The sequence below is a fragment of the Tursiops truncatus genome, chromosome 16 (genome assembly GCF_011762595.2).
Source record: "Tursiops truncatus isolate mTurTru1 chromosome 16, mTurTru1.mat.Y, whole genome shotgun sequence".
Taxonomy (NCBI): Eukaryota; Metazoa; Chordata; class Mammalia; order Artiodactyla; family Delphinidae; genus Tursiops; species Tursiops truncatus.
In genome coordinates this window covers 24,769,302-24,792,825 of record NC_047049.1, presented here as the reverse complement: position 1 = coordinate 24,792,825, position 23,524 = coordinate 24,769,302, and the positions used below count along the sequence as shown (strand labels likewise).

At 51.2% G+C, this 23,524-nt stretch overlaps 1 protein-coding gene across 8 annotated transcripts in view; it reads right to left on the bottom strand.

The window, feature by feature from the left end:
• The window catches only part of SH3PXD2A (SH3 and PX domains 2A), a 240,037-nt gene that overhangs the window by 116,351 nt on the left and 100,162 nt on the right, over nt 1-23,524 (bottom strand). For all 8 annotated transcript variants that reach the window (XR_004522555.2, XM_033842081.2, XM_033842084.2 and 5 more), the window contains one exon: nt 3,897-3,973. Coding sequence is in view for 7 of the 8 variants with exons in the window: in XM_033842081.2 (XP_033697972.1) it covers nt 3,897-3,973 (77 nt within the window). In the remaining variant the exon portion in view is untranslated. The remainder of the gene's footprint in view (nt 1-3,896; nt 3,974-23,524) is intronic.

Here is a 23,524-nt window from a genome sequence, read left to right as displayed (position 1 = left end):
CCACTCAGGAGGCCTGAACGCATCCGTCTTGGCTCTCTGCCTCAGTCTCCCCCATTAGCAACACATGTGGCCCAGGCCTGCCTTAGAATAAGGGGCACAAGAACAAAGTCACTCTCCCCATGTCTAGGACTGAGCATGCCAGGGAGCCCTGGTGCTTCTGTTTTTTTTCTTTCTTTTTTGTGGTACGCGGGCCTCTCACTGTTGTGGCCTCTCCCGTTGCGGAGCACAGGCTCCGGACGCGCAGGCTCAGCGGCCATGGCTCACGGGCCCAGCCGCTCCGCGGCATGTGGGATCCTCCCGGACCGGGGCACGAATCCGCGTCCCCTGCATCGGCAGGCAGACTCTCAACCACTGCGCCACCAGGGAAGCCCCCCTGGTGCTTCTTAAAGGAGTCTGTTTTTCTTGCAACATGAACCTTTTTCTTTATTAAGGTGAGAGACAACGATGGGCTATGGTGGAAAACTCCCATGGTGGGAGGGAGAGCGGCTGGGGCTAAGAACCTCCACGAAGTAATAGCCAAAGTTTTTGAATATGGGAAGTGGGGCTAAAAATTAATGAGTCTGGGAGATGCAGAGGGTGGGGAGGGGAGATCCTTACCCCTTCAGGGCTGACATCCTTGTTAGGCTTGGAGTCCCTCCCCCAGTCTAACTCCAGCCAACCTCTCATCCCACCTACAAAGAGAGCCTTTGGTTCTGAAAGCAAGCCTCTCGTGGACAGCAGAATAATAGAAGCGGCTCGGCTTTTTGGGTAACAAAAAAATTCTAGCTGCACCCACCAGGAAATGGAGACTTGTATAAACGTTGTTACATGGCGGAGGGTACACTGATTATTCTCAAACGCTCTTTCGCACTGCCCCCTACCCCTGGATATTTATTTTATCCCATAGACAAACACTGCAAACATGTATTTCACACGCAGGAATGGGGTAGATGGAGTCATTTATGGGGTAGATTGTTTGTCCGAGCCCCTAAAGTATAGCTCACACTCGTTAGTGAGATGAAAGTCTTCAAATTGTTGAGACCACAGAACCATTAAACATTAACCGCATAACCATGTTGACCATTAAATTAATTTATGGAGTTACAGAAAAGCGTTTGGAACCCTTCTTGATAGACACTGGCCCTCAGGAGCCACATAAAACAATCACCTGGCTGGCGCTTGGTAAACTTTCCGTGACGCTCATCCAATCTGCTCCGTATATGTTTAAAATTAACCCTGAGATCTGGGCTGCGAAGCTGCCATCAGGCGGCGGGACTGGCTGGCCAGCGAGGGCGGGGACCCTGAAGTCTGGGAGGGTCCGCTGCACAGTCAGACTTTCTATATCTGAGTCCCGGCAGAGGAGCTGGCCACTCCGTGCACAAAGCCGGTTTCACAATTTTGGGTGCATTTGAATCCCCAGCAAATCCCAGACTCGGAGCCCATACCTGTCCAGCAGGTCCAAGGAAGATTCTGGCCAGCCAAGCAGAGCTGCATGGGCAGGGTGCTGGAAACAAAACTCCAGAGGTTCCAAGCAGTCCGAGGACAGGTATGGCTGGCCATGGAGTGGACTGCACGTGGCCCTGACCATGAAGTTGGCTGTGGGGGGCAGTGATGCTGAGTGAAAGGTTGGATCCTGAGTGGTACAGACTGGACTAGTGGGCAGCAGGGCTGTGAAGTGCAATGCTGGGCGGCAGTGACCGTGGACTGTAGCTGAACTTATCCCTAATGACCATTCCAAGGTTACTCCAAGGTCTCAGACAATTAGACCACAGATCCCAGCTTTCTAGTTCAGCAGAATTAAAGGTCACTTCTGTACTGCCCTGCCCCCTCTGCCATTCTCAGAGTAAATTACTGCCTGCAAGCCGTCTGGCTGCTTGGTGAACCCATGACATTGCTCCTTGTTGCCTGTCTCTGAGTAGTTCTCATTTGTGCTAATCAGGTTAGGAGGCCCCTCCTCTTGCAGACCCCACTTAAATGGCTCCCCAGCCACCAGGAGCACCACGGGGGCTCCGGAGCCCTCATCCCGAATCAAGGGTCTTGTTCAAAGCCTGATCCCAGGAGATAAGATGTTATCGGTTTCCTGCTCCAGACGACCCAGAAGACGGCATTTCCACAGAGTCCAACTGCAGATGCCTTGGGCTCCAGCAGCTCAGGGAGGTCAAGGCTGATGTGAACCATGAATCCCAGCTGCAAGAGGCTCCCCCCTGCCCTTTGCCCCTCCCCCATTAGCTCTGCCAATTTGTTTAATAACTGCTTGGGAAAGGAATAAAAAGAAATAAAAGCTCAGGCTGCAGTCATCAATTTAACCAGAAACGGCAAATGCCCTTTAAAGAGAAAAATGAATATTGATCTGAAGAAGAGAAGCTTCTGCCTTCAGGAAATTCATCATCGGGGCATCCTTTTACATTAAGGCAGAAATCGTGACCAAGTATGATCTGCATAGCCATGAAATTCAAACTTGGGTTAATGAAGAGTATTTCGGAGTGCTTGTCTCCCCATAGTCTTGGGAACACCAGTTACGAAATTGAGCAACTTGGTTCTTATTTAAACATGTTATTGACAGGCATAATGATTCCAAATTATAAAATATTTGTTCAGAAAGGAACCTTACGGTAATAACTCCATGTAGGGACAGAACATTTCAGAAGTTACAGACACTGTGACATATATTCTCCTGCTCAACCCCTTGCATGAACGCTGTGAGACAGTTATTTTTACCCTCATTTTACAGATCAGGAAACTGGGGCTCAGAGAGGTAAAGCAACTTGCCGAGGTCACACAGCTAGTTGGTGGAGTGCTGGGATTTGACCCCAGCTCTTCTCAGTCTAATACCAGCACTCACAACAAAACATCCCCCACTTCCTTCTCCTCAAGATTCTTGAGTCAGACTCCACAGTAGTTTTCACGTAACTAGGAAATTCCGTCTCCATTAAAGCCAGTGGTGCCCAGTGGTAACATTAAATTGTTTACGCCTTGTAATAATAATAACAAAAAGCTAGTGTCCACTGAATGTTTCCTCTGTGCAGACACTATGTGCTGCTGCCTTATGCCTGTCAGGTCACTGCATCCTCATGACCACCCTCTGAGGAGGTACTACTCTCCTTCCTGTTGTACGGATGTGGAAACTGAGGCTCCGGGAAGTTCAGTAACTTGCCCAAGTTCACAAAGCCAGCAGGGTTTCAAACCCAGGCGGTCTGGCCATCTGGAGGCCATGTGCCAAGGCCACTAAAGTGGGAGCCTCTCATCCTCACTGCAGGGGCCCCAGGGGGTCCCAGGCTCCAGACAAAGTGGAAAGACAAACAGGCTCTGCTTCATGACCTTGCAGTTGCTGCCAGTCTGCTCTTCGGCGTTGACTGTTCTAATGCATGTATGTGCACGTGCCTGCGTGCGCGCGCGTGTGTGTGTGTGTGTGTGTGTGTGTGTGGTGAGCATTTGCATCTATAAAGATGTATACACGAATATTTGTATCTATCAAGACTTCTGTGAATAAACAAATATGCATTTTGGATGCTACTGAACTCAGGACTGATTCCAAAAATGTCCCAAAGGGAATTCAAAGAAGAGTTCTCCTGTATCCAGCAAAATGCCACACACAGAATCCCTTCAGCAGCGGCCCCTTCACAGAGCTCCCAAGCTGGTGGAAGTGATTTAAAGGAGTGTTTTGTAAACACGGACCCATCATGAAAGGAACAGAGGCTTCAGCTGTGACCCTGGCGGTCCTCATGCCCCAGAGGCGGCCTAGTCACGGGGTGACCCCTCCCCGAGGGACACCCACACTTCTGGCCAGGAGATGCCAGGCCTCAGGATGCATCTGCTAGACCACAGCAGAGGGTTTTGTATAGACAACCTTCCTTCACAGATGGATAGACTCTCTGGCAGATGGACCACCCCCTCCCCTGCCCCAGACACACTCTTACCCGGCAGTACTCATCGATGGGCTTCAGCCGCTTCACAGCTACGTCCCGGATGTGGCTTCTCCGGAAGAGGATTTTGCCTGGAAGAGAGATGCTCGTGAGCTGGGTGACTCTGGGTAAAGCTGCCACAGGGACCTGGGACGCTATCCTCTCATTCCCTCTCCCTCGGCTTCTCAGCATCTTAGCTGGCCACCAAACACCACCACCTCTGCCTGTTGCCAAGGAAACAAGAGAGGAGTGGTCACCTCTCCCCGGGGGGTTAGGAGGTGCCCCAGGCTGAGGGCCCAGGACTTCTGGGGCAGACGAGGAGCCCCGGAGGCTGCCATCTTGGCCAAATCACCTTGTCTGGGTCTAAAGACAGAATCCATGCCCTGATGCAGATGCATCTCTCAAGTGATCTCACAAATAAATATAAAGGCTGGCCCACCCCACCCCTGTGTTGTTTCCAGGCCCATCCCTCCTTGAGACATCGGCATTCATTCCCGCCAGCCTGGTAGGAATTCCTATTCTTAGTTAAGTTGGGTGGCTATTTCCAGGGCAGGCTCAGGCCAATACAAGGGAGCATGGCTGCCCCAGCCTGGCTGGCCTCCAGCCGTATGGGCCCCTGCAGCTGGGCTGGTGTGCCCCTCTACAGGTATGGGCAAGGCTTACGGAAAATGCCAGCCCCCAGACCTTCCCAGGAGGCTCTTCTGAACCAGCCAGATTCAATTATAACAAACAGATGAAAGCACAGTCCTTTCACAGCTGGATACATTCAGAATCTGAACTCCTTGGTCTGACACTCAGTGCCTAACACAGCTGACGTCTCTGTGCCCAGTGGCCACCAGTGTCTAGGCCAATGCCTCCTTTTCAGAAGCTTGACTGCCGAGCTGGGGGTAATCACGCTCTTTCCAGAACACCCACACATTTCGTCCATTCCTAAGACACTCAACACATTCTGACGTGTATTACAAACATTTGTGAGCCCCTCCCACCAGAAGCCTGTCTGTCTCATCTTAGGGCCCACGGAGCACAGCACGTGGTGAGGCACTCACCTCACAGCTATAACAGGCATCTATTGTCCAAGACCACCCATTGCCCTCTGGAGAGCCTCCCTCATCCATTCCCTTGTGGGTTCAAATGGGGCCAACCACACCCCCTGGCAACAATGGTATGCGTGCGATCCAGCATAGCCACCCAGAGTCACAGCGATGGGCTCAGAGATGGGCAGGGGACCCAATGTGGGCCAGTGAGGGTCAGCCCTGAGGCTTCTGCGGGTGTCCTCTTCCTCCCACGGTTTTCTCCTACAGCTGCTAAGCTGGCAGGATGAAAGCCTGAAGCTCCTAGTGACCATCTTTCTTATTGCCTAAGAAGGAAATCAGCCAAGAGAAAGAATCTGAGCCTGGCACAGAGTAGGTGCTCAATAAATGTTTCTTCTCTCTTCTTCTTCCGTCTTTTTTTTTTTTTTTTTTTGCTGCCCCATTCAGCTTGTGGGAACTTAGTTCCCTGACCACAGATTGAGCCCGCGCCCTCGGCAGTGAAAGCGCAGAGCCCTAACCACTGGACCACCAGGGAATTCCTTCAATAAATGCTTCTTGAATGATTGAAAAGCAGAGCTGAGAGATGATGAAGGGCAGATTCCTTTGACATCATTTGAGCAGCTGGATGTAGTTGTTCCTCTGAACCCAGGGTCTACCTGGTACTTTCCACGTATATAAAATAATACAAATTTTTTTAATTGAAAGTTGTTGGAGATGGATTTTCATCACTTGCATTAGTGGAGTCCTAAATGAGATGAGTCCCATTGCAAGTGAACAAATATGCAGACTGCACGTTAATCTACTTAAGCTTCTTCTATCGAGGTCCAAGTGGAGTACTAAGCATTGCCTTGGTTTAGGTTGTTGAGGTGAGTGCAAGTGGTTTATTTGGGAAGTGATCTGGGAAGTACCAGCAGGAGTGGGGAAGTAAGGCAGGGCAGGCGTGGAAGTGTCCTTCACGGTGGGTGGCGGCAGCTCATTTCTGTTGAGGAACTCGGGGGATCATGTAGAACAGACTGCAGAGGTATCCCAGCCAAGGGCGAGGAGGCTGGGGTATTTATCACCCACTCCCTGCTTGTTTCTGAGCTTCTGAGAGCACTGCTTCTTGGGAGCTTCTGGCCGAGTACGCTCCCGTGGCTAGAACAAAGCCCCCGGTTTTCCTGTAAGCAGGCTTTGGCAGGTAGAGGAGAATGGAAAGGGGACCTGGGGGGCCCTGGAAGCAGCTGCTACAGCCATCCCTGACTTCCCCGTCACCACAGGTACTGGTCACCAGTCCTGTTCCAGCCAGACCATGGAGCATCTAACTCATCAAGTTGTGTGCGACTTGTTGCACCTTTGTGTCTCTCATCCCCCTGCACTCAGTGTGAACCAGAGGCCCCTCCTGCAGCTGCTTCTTGCCCTTGGCAACTCTCGCTGCACTCGGCACAGGCTTTGCATACAGCAGATGCCCAATAGGCACTTGCTGGTCCGTGCATCTCCCTCCCTCCCTCTCCCAGATGCTCCGTCAAACTCTCCTTCCTCCCTTTCTCACCCAAGCCTAGTAGAGGGGCTGTGTCCCCGGCAGAGGGATGACACTGCACAGACTGGACAGTGTCATCAAAGAGAAATGGGCTCTTCCACATGTTCCTTTTGAAAGGAGATAAAACATGATTTATCAAGACATGGGAGGGACTTCCCTGGTGGCGCAGTGGTTAAGAAGCGCCTGCCAATGCAGGGGACACGGGTTCGAGCCCTGATCCGGGAAGACCCCACATGCCACGGAGCAGCTAAGCCCATGCACCACAACTACTGAGCCCGTGTGCCACAACTACTGAAGCCCACGGGCCTAGAGCCTGTGCTCTGCAACAAGAGAAGCACCACAATGAGAAGCCTGTGCACCGCAACGAAGAGTAGCCCCCGCTCGCCGCAACTAGAGAAAGCTCGCGCATAGCAATGAAGACCCAACATGGCCAAAAAAAAAAAAAGACATGGGAGACAGCCACCTTTCCTCTGGGGAAGATGTCACAGGTTTGGTATTCTTGGCCTCTTCGCCTCCTACCCTTTTTCGGTTGCCTATTGCTCTACTGCCCGCGGGCCACAGGAGCACGTGTGCGCAGCCAAGGGGACGGTGTGTGAAATAAACACATGGTGGGAGGACACCCACTCTCTGGACTAACGAAATGACAGGCGGCCCTGGGGTGGGGTTCTGGGCCTTCCACCTGAGCCAGGTAGCTGTCAGGATCTGGGGGCTGCCCAGACCCAGTGACGCCAGCAGCTAAGCTGTATCTCACAAGAACCTGGAGGACTTGCTTGGAGGGACTGGGATCGGGGGGTGGGGTGGTGGACCCCAGACCTGGCTCTGCCCTGTGTTTCTTTCAAAGGAGGAAAATGTGACTTATCCACTCCCCAAAAGAGCACTCCTGCCCTTTCTCATCCCGTCAGAGGACAAAAAAGCAAGCAGAGAGATGGGGAGACAAACTAGGTCACCCCTCCCAGACCCCCATCTCAAGGCTGGCCAAACCTCTCGACTGGGTTTGATAGTCATGAGATATATAGAAACAGATACAGATATAGATATTGACACAGATACAGATATAGATATACCAGATAGGACTTGATCCAGTTGCAGAGACAGAACTAGCAAAAAACAAATAGTTAAGGAACGACTAAGGCCTCCAGAGGTGCAGAAGCTTTGAAGGGAGGGCTGGGGTGGGGAGATGGGGAGAGAGGTGAGAGGGCTCCTCACCCAGTTGGCACGGGACCTCCGCCCTGCCCCTCAAGCCCACCCTCTGCAGGTGAGGCCGCCATGCCTCCAGGCTGGACACCTCCCATCTCCTCCACAAGGCTCGTGGGTCTGTTGCTCAGGTACGAAGTCAGAGGAGAATTTCTGTACGAGCCATTTGCCAGTTGAGTTTTTGGAATCCCAGCAGGGCTTCTCTCCTCCGCGCTGAAATCCTGGCAGGAGCAACGTTTTCTTTCCTTGGGTCCTTTTGGCACAGAGGCTGCTGGGAGCAGGGCAGGGGGAGGGGGAGGCAGGGAAGATCTGGAAGGGATTCTATGGTCTTGACTTCTCTCTTAGGGATCCCAACCGCATTCTGCAAGCCAAACCGGTGACCATATTAAAAGGGAGAGAGAGAAAAGGGAGGAGGAACAACCCCATGAAGGAAGCCGGGACCACAGGGCATTAAAGGCGTCTTGTAAATGTAATTCAGCCCGTTCACGGCAAGGCCAGGCGAGACTCCTGCCAGAGCCTTCAAAGCCATGTACATGCAGCCCCAGAAATATGATAAGCATCATAAGGAAGATGACACACGGGGCAAGAGACAAACCTCAGGATTAACTCGTTCCTGAGAGCAGAGAAGAGAGCTGTGGAGCCTGACGGGGTCTGAGCATTAAGTGGAGGGTCCTCTTGCTGCCATTCTGGGCTGGGCTAAGAGGGTGGGACCAGCAGGGTCCTTGGCTGGAGTCCTGGGTTCAAGTCCTGCCTTGGCCACAGGCTGGCTGGGTGACCCTCCATGGGGCCTCTGCATTCTCACCTGGAGACTGAAGGGCCGGGCCTCCGTGGCTGTTCCCTTGGGGAGTCCTAAGATGCATTTGGGGGTGGGGTTATTGAGAGCGGCAGAGGAAGACTGAGACAACAGGTAACAGTAGCTAAGTGTTTTCTCCTGCCAGGCACAGGCTAAGAGCTTTCCATTGGGTTCTCTGGCTGTATCCTCACCACAACTTTAAAGCAAGTGCTTTTATTGTCCCCACTTTGCCCAGGAGGAGTTGGTGGCTCAGAGAGGTTGAAGGACTTGTCCAAAGTCACACAGCTATTAAATGGCTGAGCTGGGATTTCAACCTGTGGTTTTGGAGCTCAGATAGTGAGAGGGAGAGAGTTCTTTGGGCTCAGATCACGTAAGGCCATGAGAACCACTTTGGATTTTCTTGTGGGTGTGATGGGAGTATGATTAACATCTCCTCCATGCCAGGTGCTGGGCTGAGGTCTGGGGAGCAAGTGCCTCGAGGGCTGACTGAGAATGAAGCAAGCAATAATCGTGGAGGACGGGACATGCCAGGGTGAGTGAGATGCACGCAGCCCCCCGAGGTCTCTGCCAACCAGATACAAGTGAATGAATGACTGAGTGAATGGATGAGAGTGAACGGGGGAATGAGACTGAAAGGACCAATGGACCAACAAAGCAGGGAAGGAGAGGTGACCCAGTGTCTAGTGGACTTGGGGAGAAAGAGCTCCCCGAAACAGCAAACCTCCCTGTCCTTTAAAGGGCCCTTCCTGCCCCACCCCCATCCCTGCCCTGGCTGAGCAGGTGCCAGCCCAGTGGGATCAGCGGGTTACCTACCCTCAGAAGCGGGAGGGCATCACCTGGGGGAGGCCGGCTCTGCCCCACACCCTAATCTGGCCTAACCTTCTCACCATGAGTGTCCACTCTGGGCCAGGACACATAGGTGGGGCACTGACTCGGGAAGGTCCCCACGCTTGAGTGGCAGAGGTGTTTCTCCCTCCTACGCAGGATACCAGGCACTTAATGAAGCATCTTAGTGGCACTTGAGGGGTCTTAGTAGTTGGCATTTGCTTCCAGAGAATGAATTATTTCAAGAAGGTGAGAGGTGAGGACATGGCTCCTTCTCACTGGTAGGGAGAAGTGGTTAAAGAAAAGACAGAAACTTCTGAGAACAGTTAACCCCCTAGGCCAGCCACGACCCCAGGTTCCTCCTTGTAAAATGTGGTACCCATGGGGGATTCCTTAAGCAGGAGTCAGGGGCCAGGGGCACAGGAAGAGCCCACCTACCTAGGGAGCGCCCACCCTAGCCATGAAGAGCCTGTAGCAACCTCCAGGAGACAGGCACATGTTCTGACAAATGGGCAAGTACCCACTGTACGGGGCAATAGAGGGCACTGGCTACAGGGGAAATAGGAGAGGGCTGACCTCTTTTGGTCTCTCCAGGCTGATCTATTCTTAGCAGCCTCTCCTCTTCAAAATTCACAGCATGTATACGTCCTCATATAACTCTCTCTTCCTGGCTTTTTTTGCCACCTGGAATGCCATCCATCCATCCATCCATCCATCCATCACTGTCTTGATGGAGGGCCTGCTCCAGTGTTAAGAACACTGCTGTGGACAAGACAGATGAGGGGCCCTGCCCTCAAGGTGTTTACTTTCTAACTGGGGAGGGGATGTGTATGGAAGGGATACAGTATACAATGTTCATATCTAGTAAATAGTGTGGTTACACACATATGTCTCCCCCCACCTCTGTAAAGAGAATATAACAAGGTAATGGGAAGGGGTGTGCCTGGGGGGTGGGGGAATTCAGCTAGTGGTCAGGGAAGTCTCTGATTTCAGTGGAGTCTCTGAGGAGGAGAAAAGCCAGCCACTCAAAGCTCTGGCGCAAGAGGGCTCAGCCAGAGGCAACCACAGAGCCAAGCTGGAAGGTGGAAAGGAGGCCATGTAGCAGTCTTATAAGCCACAGAAAGGAGTTTGGTTTTTTTTCTAAGAACGCTTGGGCCTACTGACCCAGATCCCTCCCCGTCTTAAGGCTCACTTTCCATATCCTCAGGCCTCCTCCATGAAGCCTTCCTTGAATGCCTGCCTTGCCCTCCTCTGCCAGCCTCCTGGACCGCTCGCTGGCAGTCACCCCACTCTCGCCCTCCCTCTCCTGCTGTCGTGGAGAATTTGTCAGGGGGCTATCATCCTCAGGGCCCCCTCTCACCTTCCCAGGAGGGTCCCCTGATGCACAGGCCAGCTCCCCGCCAGCCACCCTGGCCTCCAAGGACACAGATGCTCCCACCCCTCTCCCTTCAGTGCAGCCCAGAGAGCCTGGAGCATCACAGGGACTCGCCTAAGGTACAGGGAGACCACAGGAGGCCCCGAGGCCCACAGACTGCATGTTGTTCTCCACGAACAATGCTCCTGCCCATCTAATTGGATCTGAGGACAGAAAGGAAAGGGGAGTGTATCCGGCTCCCAGGGCTGCCATAGCAAATGACCACCAACTTGGTGGCTCAAAACAACTGAAATTTATTCTCTCCCAGTTCTGAGGCCAGAAATCTGAAATCAAAGTGTCAGCAGGCCACGCTGCATCTGAAGGCTCTAGGGAACAATCCTTCCTTGACTCTTCCAGCTTCCGGCAGCTCTAGGCGTTCCTAGGCTTACAGCAGCATCACCCCAAGCTCTGCCCCTGCCTTCACGTGCCCCTCACCCCATCCCCCAGCCTGTGTCTCAAATCTCCCTCTGCCTTTCTTTTGTAAGGACATCTGTCTCTGGGTTGGGTGCCCACCCTAAATTCAGGATGACCTCATGTTCACAATCCTTAACTTAATTACATCTGCAAAAACCCTTTTTCCAAATAAGGTCATATTCACAGGTTGCAGGGGTTAGGATGTGGACATATCTTTTTGGGGCCACTCTTCAACCCACTACAGAGGTTATGGGAGAGTCCACAGGGCTGACCAGACACCTGAGAGAGTCTTGGATCCCTAACTGGATTGCAATCACCCTGAGGGGAAGGGATGACTTTCTACATGCCCTTCAGCCCTGGCAATACCTGGCATGGAGCTGGGTGTAATGAATGTGGGTGTTGCCTGATTCCCTCGGGAGGGATGGGGCACTGTCTGGAGAGAGTGGGTCAAGGGTCTCTGGAGCCCAAGGTGGGAGAGACAAGCTGTGAGGATCTGAAAGCTGAGTGAATGGGGGAGAGGGGTCCTCTCTGGCTCTGCAGGCTGATGTGGCACCCAGGGGAGAAGAGACAAATTTCCCAAAGCAATGAAAGGAAAGAAGATGGGAGGGTTACTAGAGGGACACCCCCACCCTACCCGAACCGACATGTATGCTATGGGCTGAATGTTTGTGCCCCTCAAAATTCATGTTGAAACCCTAATGCCCACTGTGATGGTAATTAGGAGGTAAAGCCTTTGGGAGGTAATCAGGTCATGAGGGTGGGGCTCTCATGAATGGGATTAGTGCTCTTATAAAAGGGGTCCCACAGAGCTAGCCCCTCTGACACGTGAGTATACAGCGAGAAGTCGGCAACCTGGAAGAGCGCCCTCACCTGACCACGCTGGCAAACCTGATCTCAGACTTCCAGGCTCCAGAACTGTGAGAAATACATTTCTGTTGTTTATAAGCTACCCAGGCTGTGGTATTTTGTGACAGCAGCCTGAAAGGACTAAGACAGGGTGACATGACACAGGCAATGCCTGTGGGGAGAAAAAAGGAATAATTAATCTTTTACTCCCCCAGCTCTCTGCAGGCTTACAACCTGGCGTGGGTCCTTGTGTGAAGTGGGTCAGTCCAGCAAACGAACCCTGTGTTTGACTGCCCGGATCGGGTGCCTCAGACTGTTGTGGTGCTGACAGATTGATGAAGACAGACGCTCTGACATAAAGAGCCTTGGGCATAGGAGGACCAAGAGAACCTAATGCATGAAGCTGCTCATGGCTGTTCCTTCACCATGAAAAGCAAAAACAAACGTCCCTCCTTCATTTTCATCCCATTAATTTCAGAGCAGCTGATAGCAAACCCCAACTCCAGGAGTAACGCCAGTAGGCAGGGACCCAAGTTGCTCCAGTGAGAATCATCCCGGGACTTTTGATGGTTTAGAGCATGCAGCTACCTGAAGGGTACACTCTGGGCCCTTAGAATACCCCCCTCAAAAAACAACCAACCAACCTCACAGCCCACTTCTTTGATGCCTCAGGTTATAGAGTCAGAATTTAGTTTCTTCGATGTAAGATTTTGGTTAAGATACAGAAACTTCTCTCTGGAGAATGACAGGGAGCCTTGTTAAATCATTCAGACCTGAGTATGAACAAGCATCAGCTTTTCACTGGACAGGAGGGTCTGGTTAGGGGACAGAGCACAGAGGCCTTGAGGGAAGGTAACATGATGGGCGGAAAGGAGAAGAATGGAGAAACAAAGTCCGCCTTTGCTGCCTTCCCATGTTCAGCTGTCTCCTGACTGTGGCTTGGGGGCAGGCCTCTGCTTGTCTCTCCAGAGCTGCCCCTGAAGCCAGTATGCCACCTCTGCCCTGATGCAGTCTGGGGACAGCAGGCCACCGGCTCACCTGCTTTCAGCCTCTGATGTGGCTGAGATGACATCCCCACTACCTGTGGCCTTGTGCCTGGCCCAGACTGCACTCTGCCACCCAACCCTGCTCCTCACCTGCTACACCTGGCCTTGCTTGCGCTTGATCTGGACCAGTAAAGACAAAGGGCCATGTGGGCTGGGGGAAGGCGGGGGTGAAGCCCAGGCGCTGAGGCTGGAAACAGTAGGCACATGCAGGTTCTGGAAGGACACGGTCCCGATGGGGAAGGTCCACAGCCCAGGGGGTCCTGACTCCATGCCCTGAGTTCTGGCTCCCACGAATCTCTCTCTTCCAAATACGTGCCAAGGTCCCGCCCTGGCTTAGAGTCTAGCATGGTAAGCATTTGCGGGTTTTGCCAGTCAGCATTTGTATTGTAGTACCCGAATTTTCTTTTGAGGAACAATCCCTCCTTCATTCTTAGTCTGTATGATTTTAGGAGGGCTCATCTTATCCCAGACTCCTGGAGTTACCAGTCAGTATAGTCCAGCCATGGGCATGTGACCCAAGATGGTCCAGTGAGAATCAGTTGGGGACTTTTGGTGGAACCACCAGAAAGAGAAGTGCTCTTTCTACAGGGCCTGCTAACTCATAAACTGTAAGCCCCAACTTGCTAGGAAGTATCTTTGCACATTCCCATCACCATTTGGGGAAAGCCTATATAAGAATGAAGTCACCAGAGAGGAAAGCAAAGCTGAGAGCTAGAGAGACATATGATTTGGTCACCTAGATCCAGCCATGCCTGAAACCATTACCCCTGACGTTTTCAGTTATGTGAGTCAATAAATTTCCTCTTTTTTCTTAAACCAGATCGAGATGGGTCTAGTCTTTGTCACAAGAGGCTCCTGACTAGTAAGTATATCTAGTTCTGCCATTTACTATTGTGTGATATGAGGCAAGTCACAACCTATTGAATCTCAGTTTCCTCAAACTGCAAAATGGGCACAGTAATACCTAACTCAAAGGATTATCAAGAGGAGTCAATGAACAGGTGTGTAAAAGCATTTAACACAGAGCCCAGCCCATAATAAATGTTGAACAAATGGGATCTCTTATGAGCTGACAACTCTAGGTCAAGTAGGTGAGGTGGGATGGGGGCGGGGGCACAACCTGGTCCAGCCCACCTCCTCACTGGGCACATGGGGTCCAAGCACTGTGGTGTTCCTTGTATACCCTTCCACCTGGCTTCCCCACCCAAGGCCAGATACTAACTCCCTTCAGCCTGCAGAACCTTTCCCGATTCAAACCCTGCCCCCTAAGCACACGTCTCTCACACAGCTCCCATTTCACCTCTTCCTCCACCTGCCCAGTTCACAGAGGAGAGGGACACAGTGGAGTCAGGAATACTCACTCCATCCGCCCACCTTGGGGCACTCTGGGATGACTCACACAGGTGCAGCTCCCACCCCCACCCCCCGGCACTCCCCGTCCCCGGTCCCACACACTCAGGGAAACAGCCTTACAAAAATCCACTGGGGTTTCGCCATCAATTGAAACCTTAACCCTCTTGCAGCCACAGCATGCTTACCATAAGAACTGGCACACCTAGGAAGGAAGAGTCATCTCCCAAGTTCTGGTTTGGAGGTTCCCATACCCAGTGCAGGCCAAGCTTAAGGGAACAAAATCTTTCATTCCCCCATCCTTCGTGGGACCAGGGGGGATTTACGGGTGTCTGCCAGGACTCCCCTGGTGGCGCAGTGGTTAAGAATCCACCTGCCAATGCAGGGGACATGGGTTCGAGCCCTGGTCCGGGGAGATCCCACATGCCGCAGAGCAACCAAGCTCGTGCACCACAACTACTGAGCCTGCGCTCTAGAGCCCGAGAGCCACAACTCCTGAGCCCACGCACTGCAACTACTGAAGCTCGCGTGTCTAGAGCCCATGCTCCGCAACAAGAGAAGCCACTGCAATGAGAAGCCTGTGCACCGCAATGAAGAGTAGCCCCCGCTCGCCACAACTAGAGAAAGCCTGTACACAGCAGTGAAGACCCAATGCAGCCAAAATAAATAAATAAATAAATAAATAAATAAATAAATGAATGTGGGTGTCTGCCAGAAATAAAGCATCAAGCCCTGGCGTATCAGAAGTTTTAATACATCTTTACTGAACCAGATGGAATCGAAGGCTTTTTGAATGGCCTTACAGAGCTATGGGACCAGAACAATTTTTTCTTTATTTTGTAAAAAAACACTTTGGGGGGCGGGGAATATAATATACATATAGAAAAGTGCATATGCATATGTAAAACTCAATGAATTTCACAGACTGAACTCACCTATGTTACCAGCACCCAGGCCAAGAAACGGAGCATTGCCTACACCCCAGACCTTCACTGCACAGATTTTAAGTGGGGGTGGCTCTCTGAAGCTCCGTAACTATCTTATTCTCACGACATTTTGTGCTGGTATGGATGTGAAATCTCTAGACTGACTGTGTGATATCTATTGCAGAGAGGGGACACTAACACATTTATTGATTTTAGTGATATTTACCTTTATTTTCTTTTATTTAAAAATACGTGCTTTATCATTTGATTCAAGTGGCAGCAAATTTAAATGCATAGTGAATGCAGATCCCCGGAATGAGGACCCTTTTTTTTTGTGAAATGTGAACACATGTTCGATTTGTTAACTGTCATTAATTAGACAAGGAACAAATGGTTACCTACAAGGTTAGCTGTGGGAAGAACAGTGGAAACAGAAACAAACCCCCTGAATTTGCTGACTTGTTCTCCCTTGTGCTGGAGAATGCTCAGGGTTGGTCTTATCCCTGACATAGACTGGAGACATTTCATTAGCTATAAGATCTTACTTTAGGGCAGTCCAGGTCTTATGAATTGCCTGTAACGTAGCCGGCATCTAGGGATTTCCAATGATATCAATTCCAAGAAGGCTGTTGGCCATGATGGCACTGTGGGTTGGCAGGCAATGAAAGCTGCCCCAGTCTGACTCTGGGAGGGAGAGAGAACATCACAGTTGACCTCCAAGGTGGTCCTTAGCCTCAGGGAAGGAAGAGGCTTTGTATTAAATATAACAGTACTTAACGTGGCCACGCTGAGGACAAACGTCACTTGGGTACCATTGGGGCTCCTTAGGGCACCGGCTGTGGCCTCATTCAGAGCTGAACTTGGACAGGGCTGAGCACACCCTGGAAGGTGCTTGGGAAACCCATGTAATACCTACTCTAATGGTGGGACAGGTGGCAAAGGCCGAGGGCACTGGCCTTCCCAACCGCCATCACGTTAGTCTGGTTTTACCTTTCAGCTGTGTTTCTCTTTTCTTGGACTGGCAGGAAGGTTAAAACAAAAAAATCGAAATCTAGGACTGTTGAGCTGCCAGAAGCAGGATCAGTGTGGGTTGTAGAGCTGAGAGGCCCCAGGTCTTTAAAGCCTCTGTGTCCTGGGCACTTTAAACTGCCTGAACGTCAGGCTTCTCATATGGCAAACGGGATCATAGGGCTGCGATGTGGATTAGAAACAGCACCTGAGACAAACACAGCACACAGTGCTGGGCACACGGGAGACAAGTGACGCAAGATGCCTGCTGTTACAGAGAAGGATGAGGACAAATCACTTGATGTCTGGCCATTGTCCATAAAGTTGTATGGTGACCTTGAATTTGTCTGATTTCCAATCCTTCCCCTATCCCCGCTCCTGGTCCATTTTCCACCCAGCAGCCCAAATATTTTTAAAATGAAGGCTTTCCTGGGACTTTCCTGGTGGTCCAATGGTTAGGACTCCGTGCTTTCACTGGCAGCGGCATGGGTTTGATCCCTGGTTGGGGAACTAAGTAAGATCCCAGAAGTGGCGAGGTGTGGCCAAAAAAAAAGAAAGAAAGAAAGAAAGAAACCTTTCCTTAAACCTTTCAGTGACTTCCCAGCACACTGAGAAGAAAACCGAAACTCCTTGCCGTGACCCAGCAGGATCTGACTCATGCCTCCCTCTCCATCTCATCTCATCAGGCCAGCACCAGTGCTGGGCTTTAGTGAGCACCTTCCCACCTTGGGGCCTGCGTGCATGCCTCCCTCTCTACTGGGACACTGTTCCCGATGCCCTTTTCATGGCTAATGCCTTCCATCCTTTGGGTCACCTCATTGGGGAGGCCTTGGCGGACCAGTATGCCTCCCTCTCCCAGGCCTTGATTGTTTCCCTCCCAGATTTCACTGTGATTTGTAATGACCTCTGTTTTTAGAAGATGTTGGAGGTAGGAGTTTATTTATTTATTTATTTTTGCTGTGTTGGGTCTTCGTTCCTGTACGAGGGCTTTCTCTAGTTGTGGCAAGCGGGGGCCACTCTCCATCGCGGTGCGCGGGCCTCTCACTATCGTGGCCTCTCTCGTTGTGGAGCACGGGCTCCAGATGCACAGGCTCAGTAGTTGTGGCTCACGGGCCTAGTTGCTCCGCGGCATGTGGGATCCTCCCAGACCAGGGCTCGAACCCGTGTCCCCTGCATTAGCAGGCAGATTCTCAACCACTGTGCCACAAGGGAAGCCCTTGTAATGACCTCTTTATATGAGATCTTATATCTTATATGATGTCTCCTTTACTACGATATCCTTAGGGCCCAGCATAAGGACTGGAAGGCCATGGCCCCTGTTTGACATCTGCTGAATGGATAAGTGTGAGTGTGTGTGTTGACACACCCTTGCTCCAGACTGTCTTATTTTCACACATGCGTATCCCTGAGGGAACTACACAAACGTGGCTCACCACGCAAACGCTGGGGCCTGCTGCGCCAGACCAGGGCTGCAGCGGGGATGGACTCACCCTCCAGGACCTAGACAGAGCGGGGCCAGAGAGTGTGGTTAACTCAGAGTCCAGCGTCAGGGCCAGGCTGTCCCCACTCCGTGTGGGGTGTGGCGGGCGTGGTGAGCAGTGGCTCAGCCCCATCCCTGTGGGAGCCCGGGAATAAAGGGCCCTATTCAACCGTTGCAGCCTCAGCTCCTCCCCGCCAGGGGAGGCTGCCCTCAGGAAAGGGGACGGTGGGACGCTGGGCAGTGCTTCCCGCCAGGCTCTTCCTGGGCCATGGACCACAGCAGGGATGGATGATCTGTGGGGGAGGGGCAGCCAAGGGTACAGGGCCTCCGGGGCTCGAAGAGACACAACAGAAAGGCCCAGCCAGAGGAGGAGGCTCTGAGGCAGGCAGGGGCAGTCCTGGTTCAGGGCGTGATGCTGAAAAGCCCAGTTCACCATCGATGCTCTGAAGCAGAGGAAAATCCCCAGGATGCAGAAGCCCATTGGAAAACTGCCCCATACCACAGGCCTGGCCACGCCAGCCAGAGGGGCGCTTGCCTGGCTCTCTCGGGGTAGACACTGTTCCCCAAAGCCTGCTTTTCTTGAGCTTTGGCTCTGTTGGTAGAACTGAGCCCAGACAATCAACTCTCTTCAGCAACTTCCTACCAGTATTTTCCATGATTCCACCCACTCCTGCAAGGGAGGTGAGAATGATATAAATGATAGATCACATTCATTGAGTACTTGGTGTGTGCAAGCACTGTGCTATGTATTGATACTTTATATTTTTATTCTGTTATTTGATCTTCACAACAACTTATGATATGGGTACCTGGGTACTGTTGTTACTCCCATTTTACAGATAGGTAAACTGAAGGTCAGAAAAGTTGAGCGACCTGCCCAAGGTCACACAGCCAGTAAGTGGTAAAGCGGAGACTGGATGTGCCATGTTCTCTGTCTCTGGCCGTCTGAAAGTGCCTGGCCTCTTAATTCTTTCGCTATGTTCCTTTCTTTGTGTGGACCTTTCCACAGGCGGTACATCTCAACCCTCCCCCCACCCCATAAACAAGGTCAGCATGCATCCTTCACTCACTCGCTAATCATTCAGCTCTCCCCAGTGCCTGTGCTGAATTGGGGGCTGAGATGTGATGGTAAACAGTACAGACATGGCCCCTGCCCTCAAGAGGACACGGTCTGGGTTGGCACTGTGCCGCGGTGTGATCAGTTACGATGGGGATACACAGGAGGGAGACAGGCCTGAAAAGTGGTAGGAATGAGCCAGGCTAAGGGAAGGGGAAAGAATGTTCCAGGAGGAGGGAAGACTGAGCGAAGGTCCAGAGATAAAAGAAGCCAGCTAGAGTAAGGTCAATGTGGCTGGAGGGGTGTGTGTGTGTGTATAAGTGTGTTGGGAAGTTATGAGGTGCTCGAACAGACAGTGGGTAACAGGGGTTCAATCACATGGACCACACAGCATAACAGAACCATTAACATTATACATTTCAGAAACACACGTTCCTGAACCTTCAACGCCAAGGACCACAGTTTTTACCTGGGGAGACACAGGCACCTTCAGACCCTTCTGAAGCCCTTCTCTCTCAAGTCTGAAGCCCAAGCGGGGCTCACTTAGTCCTGGTCACTGGTCAGGAACGCACAGCACAAGCTCAAAACTGTGTTCTCACCAGTGTCTACACCTACCACAATCCAAATGGATCCCGGGGGTAAAACCAGGAGACCCGGAGGTCCTTGCGTCCAGCCCCCTCACTTTCTGAGGTCGAGGCTGAGCTCAGAGAGGACCCATATATTGCTCAACTTTGCACAGCAAGTTAGCAGCCAGGATGGGACTCAGCAGGTCTTGGGCTGGCAGCCTGGTTCTGAGGTGGACTTTGAAGCTTCTGCACTTACAAGTTACACTCCCCAGGGTCCCCAACTCAGCTGTTTTTCTTACTTCCAATTTCTACCCCAATCCTAACCCAACAAGAGCTGCCACCACTGACACTGTCTCACAGAACTCAGGACCCAAAGGAGTCTGTGGTCGTCTGCCTCCAAGGTGGTCCTTGGTGACTCTGGCCTCCGGCTCCTCACGCCTTATAGTTCCCTCCCACGCTGGACAGGGCTGACCTGGGGAGCCAGTAGGATATTTTGGAAATGATGGTGTGCCTTCCAAGACTAGGTTAGAAAAGATATCGCAGCTTCCTCTTGATCTTCCTCTGGGGTCACTCACACTGTGGAAAGCCAGCTGCTGAGTTGTAAGGACACTTAAGCAGCCCTATGCAGAGGCCCACTTAGGAAGGAACTGAGGCCTCCTGCCAACAGCCAGCACCAATCTGCAAGCCATGTAAGTGAGCCATCTTGCCAGTGGATCCTCCAGCCCCAGTCGTCTTTAGATGACATTGACTACAATGTCACAAGAGATCCCAGCTCAAAACCATGCACCTAAGCTATTCCTGAATTCCCGGCCCGAAGAAACTGTGTGAGATAATAAACATTTACTGTTGTTTTAAGCTGCTAAATTGTGGGGGGCGGGGCAGCAATAGGTGACTGATACAGGGCCCAGCAGAGCTCTTGAGAGAATGAGGGCCCCTGGGTTACCTGAATCAGAGATATGTGGGGTATTGACTACAAATGCAGATTCCTAGGATTTACCCAGACCCCCTGAATTAGATAGAAGGGTGAGAGTCTGCATTTTATTTATTTGTTTGTTTGTTTGTTTATTTTTGACTGTGTTGGGTCTTCGTTTCTGTGCGAGGGCTTTCTCTAGTTGCGGCCAGCGGGGGCCACTCTTCATTGCGGTGCGCGGGCCCCTCACTATCGCGGCCTCTCTTGTTGCAGAGCACAGTTTCCAGACACGCAGGCTCAGTAGTTGTGGCTCACGGGCCTAGTTGCTCTGCGGCATGTGGGATCTTCCCAGACCAGGGCTCGAACCCGCGTCCCCTGCATTGGCAGGCAGACCCTAAACCACTGCACCACCAGGGAAGCTCAGTCTGCATTTTTAATAAAGTCCCCCCAAGTGAATCTCATGTACCTTTTAGGCTTAGACGTACTGAGCAAATCTAACTTACTTTACAGATCTAAAGAGGTTCAGGGAGCTGGTGGTTTGAGCCTTATCACACATCCAAGCTGAGGCGGCCGGAGCCTAGAATTACTACCTGATTTCTGGTTCATTGCTCTTTCTACTTATTTCCTCCTTTGTCCATTTCAGTTTGCTTTTTTGAGAAGTGTAGGCTTTGTTTTCTTTTTTTTGATTTATGTTAAAAACATGCACAAAGCAAAATGCTATATAATCGATCGTTTGTCTGCTGAAGAGCTTGCTTTGCCTGGGGAGAACTTTTCAGCACCACCCAAAATGTGGGCCTAACGCTAAAAGGAGTAGGGGTACTAGGTCATGCAGAGGGGCTGGTGCTGCTATAGAACACTGTGCCAGAAAAGGCACCTTTGGGACTTCCCTGGTGGCGCAGTGGTTAAGAATCTGCCTGCCGCTGCAGGGGACACGGGTTCCATGCCTGGTCTGGGAAGATCCCACATGCCGCAGAGCAACTAAGCCCATGCACCACAACTACTGAGCCTGCGCTCTAGAGCCCGTGAGCCACAACTAGCCACAACCACAACTACGCGCCTAAAGCCCGTGCTCCGCAACAAGAGAAGCCACAGCAATGAGAAGCACGCGCACCGCAACGAAGAGTAGCCCCCGCTCGCCGCAACTAGAGAAAGCCTGCATGCAGCAACGAAGACCCAACGCAGCCAAAAATAAATAAATAAATAAAATAAGTTTATAAAAAAAGAAAAGGCACCTATTCTACTTACCTAGATGCCTCAGCTCCAGGCTTTTCTCCCAGGCAAACAAAACTCAGCGTGTACAGGGCAGAGACAATGAACAAAGACATGATGGGAGTCTACCTTAAACCCTGCCAAACTGTCACCCCAGTGGGTGCGAATGATAATCCCACTTGCATTTGCATAGCACTTTGGTGCTTAGAAAGAACTCGTGCACAATCTTATTGAATTACCTTTGCAGATGGCAACATAGGTAGCTCTGAGACACATTCAGGCATTCACTTGGCACATTTGTTGAACAGCTACTATGTGCCAGGTAACACACTAGGCACAGGGGATATATGGATTTGTTTCTTTACTTAAACACTTATATATGTTTACTATGAGAGAGGCACTGGTTTAAGCACTTTACAAATCTTAACTCACTTAATCCTCACAACCGCCCAACAAAGCAGATATCATTCTTCTTCCCATTCAACAAGGGCACTGAAGCACCAGAGAGGTTAAGTAACTTTCCCAAGACCAAACAGCTAGTAAGGGGCAATATGGGGACTGGACCCGAGGTAATCTGGTCCTAGACTCCACCCTCCTAACCAAGATAAAATAAGACATGGTTCCCGCTCTTCAAAAACTCCGGTTTTCAAAATCTCCATGACCACAGAGGAAGAAACGGAATCTCAGAGCTATCTTCTGACTCTCCCCAAGTCACACACTCCTGGGACTAAAGGCAGTGTTACTTTGCTTCATTGAATGCGTCTGTTCACAAAAAAAAATTTAGCAGAAGATGGGTGCCAGGGCGGTGAATGTGGGCATTTCTAGAGCCCAGAAAGAGAGAGGAGGCCCCAGCAGTAGTCTGAAGTATCCCGAGACACCAAAGCAGACGAACAAGGCTTGTTCACTGCCCAGGCCACTGTGATTTGTGACGGTCTACTGCCAGGCAGTACTCATGCCTCCAGATATCTGGGGGCAGTGTTATTTATAGGTCACACTTCTATTTATATCTTCATTGAATTCCTGCTCACCCTAGCTAGATTCCCCCCCCACCCCCCCCCCCACCCACCGCCCTCAGAACCTAGAGAGGAGAGGATAAGAACTCTTTTTTACCAAGTGTGTCAGGGCAAAGGTGAAGGTCAAAGCCTTGGCTGTGTGTGCAGCCTTTCAGCAGGAGCCCTTCACAGGGAAGCGTTCAAGACAAGGGGGCTTTCTACACTTTCCAAAGGAAATGGGGGTTGGGGGAGGACACAAAGCTGGCCTTATACAGAGGCAGCCACATTCTGCCAACACGGTGGGATTTGAGGTGGGCCTAGAAGACCTCTTTCCCCCTAAAATGTTTTCCCTTTTGCATATTTCATCATTAGGCATTTATTCCTTTGGTCTTAATAGTATTATATGACAAAATGTTGGGACTGTGTGTGAGAAAACCTAGACAGTATCAAGTCCAATCCTTGTGTTTCACAGGTGGGGCAACTCAGCCTTGCTGAGGGGCTAGGACCTGTCCTCATGGGGGGATCTGAATGAATAAGACATGGTTCCTGCTCTTCAAAACTCCAGTTTTCAGAGTCCCTATGATCAGGGAGGAAGAAACTGAAGCTCAGAGGTATTTTTTGACTTTCCCCAAGTCACAGGCTGCTGGGACTAAAGCCAGGTCTGATTCCTTTCTCAATAAATGGAAATCTATTACCATACACAGGAGACCATCCCAATGTTGGAAGAGCTGTCGGGCACAGCAAAAGAAACTGGGGACAGTAAAGCAGGCTCAGAATTCCTCGCTCACCTGCCCTTTACGAACAAGTAAAACCACATGATGTTCCCTAAGGTTCTGTTTGGTGCCCCAAATGAAAACTTCCTGGTTTTAGGGTCACACAGAGAAATAAAGGTGAAGTGGGACTTCTTTCTTATTTTTAGTCCCTTGTTGTGGTTTAGGAAACAGTATCTGTGATGATTGTCACTGCATGGTTAGTTTAGAAATTTGTGTTTACAAAGCCAGCTGGCATCATTAATCATTAGAGAAATGCAAATCAAAACTACAATGAGATATCATCTCACACCAGT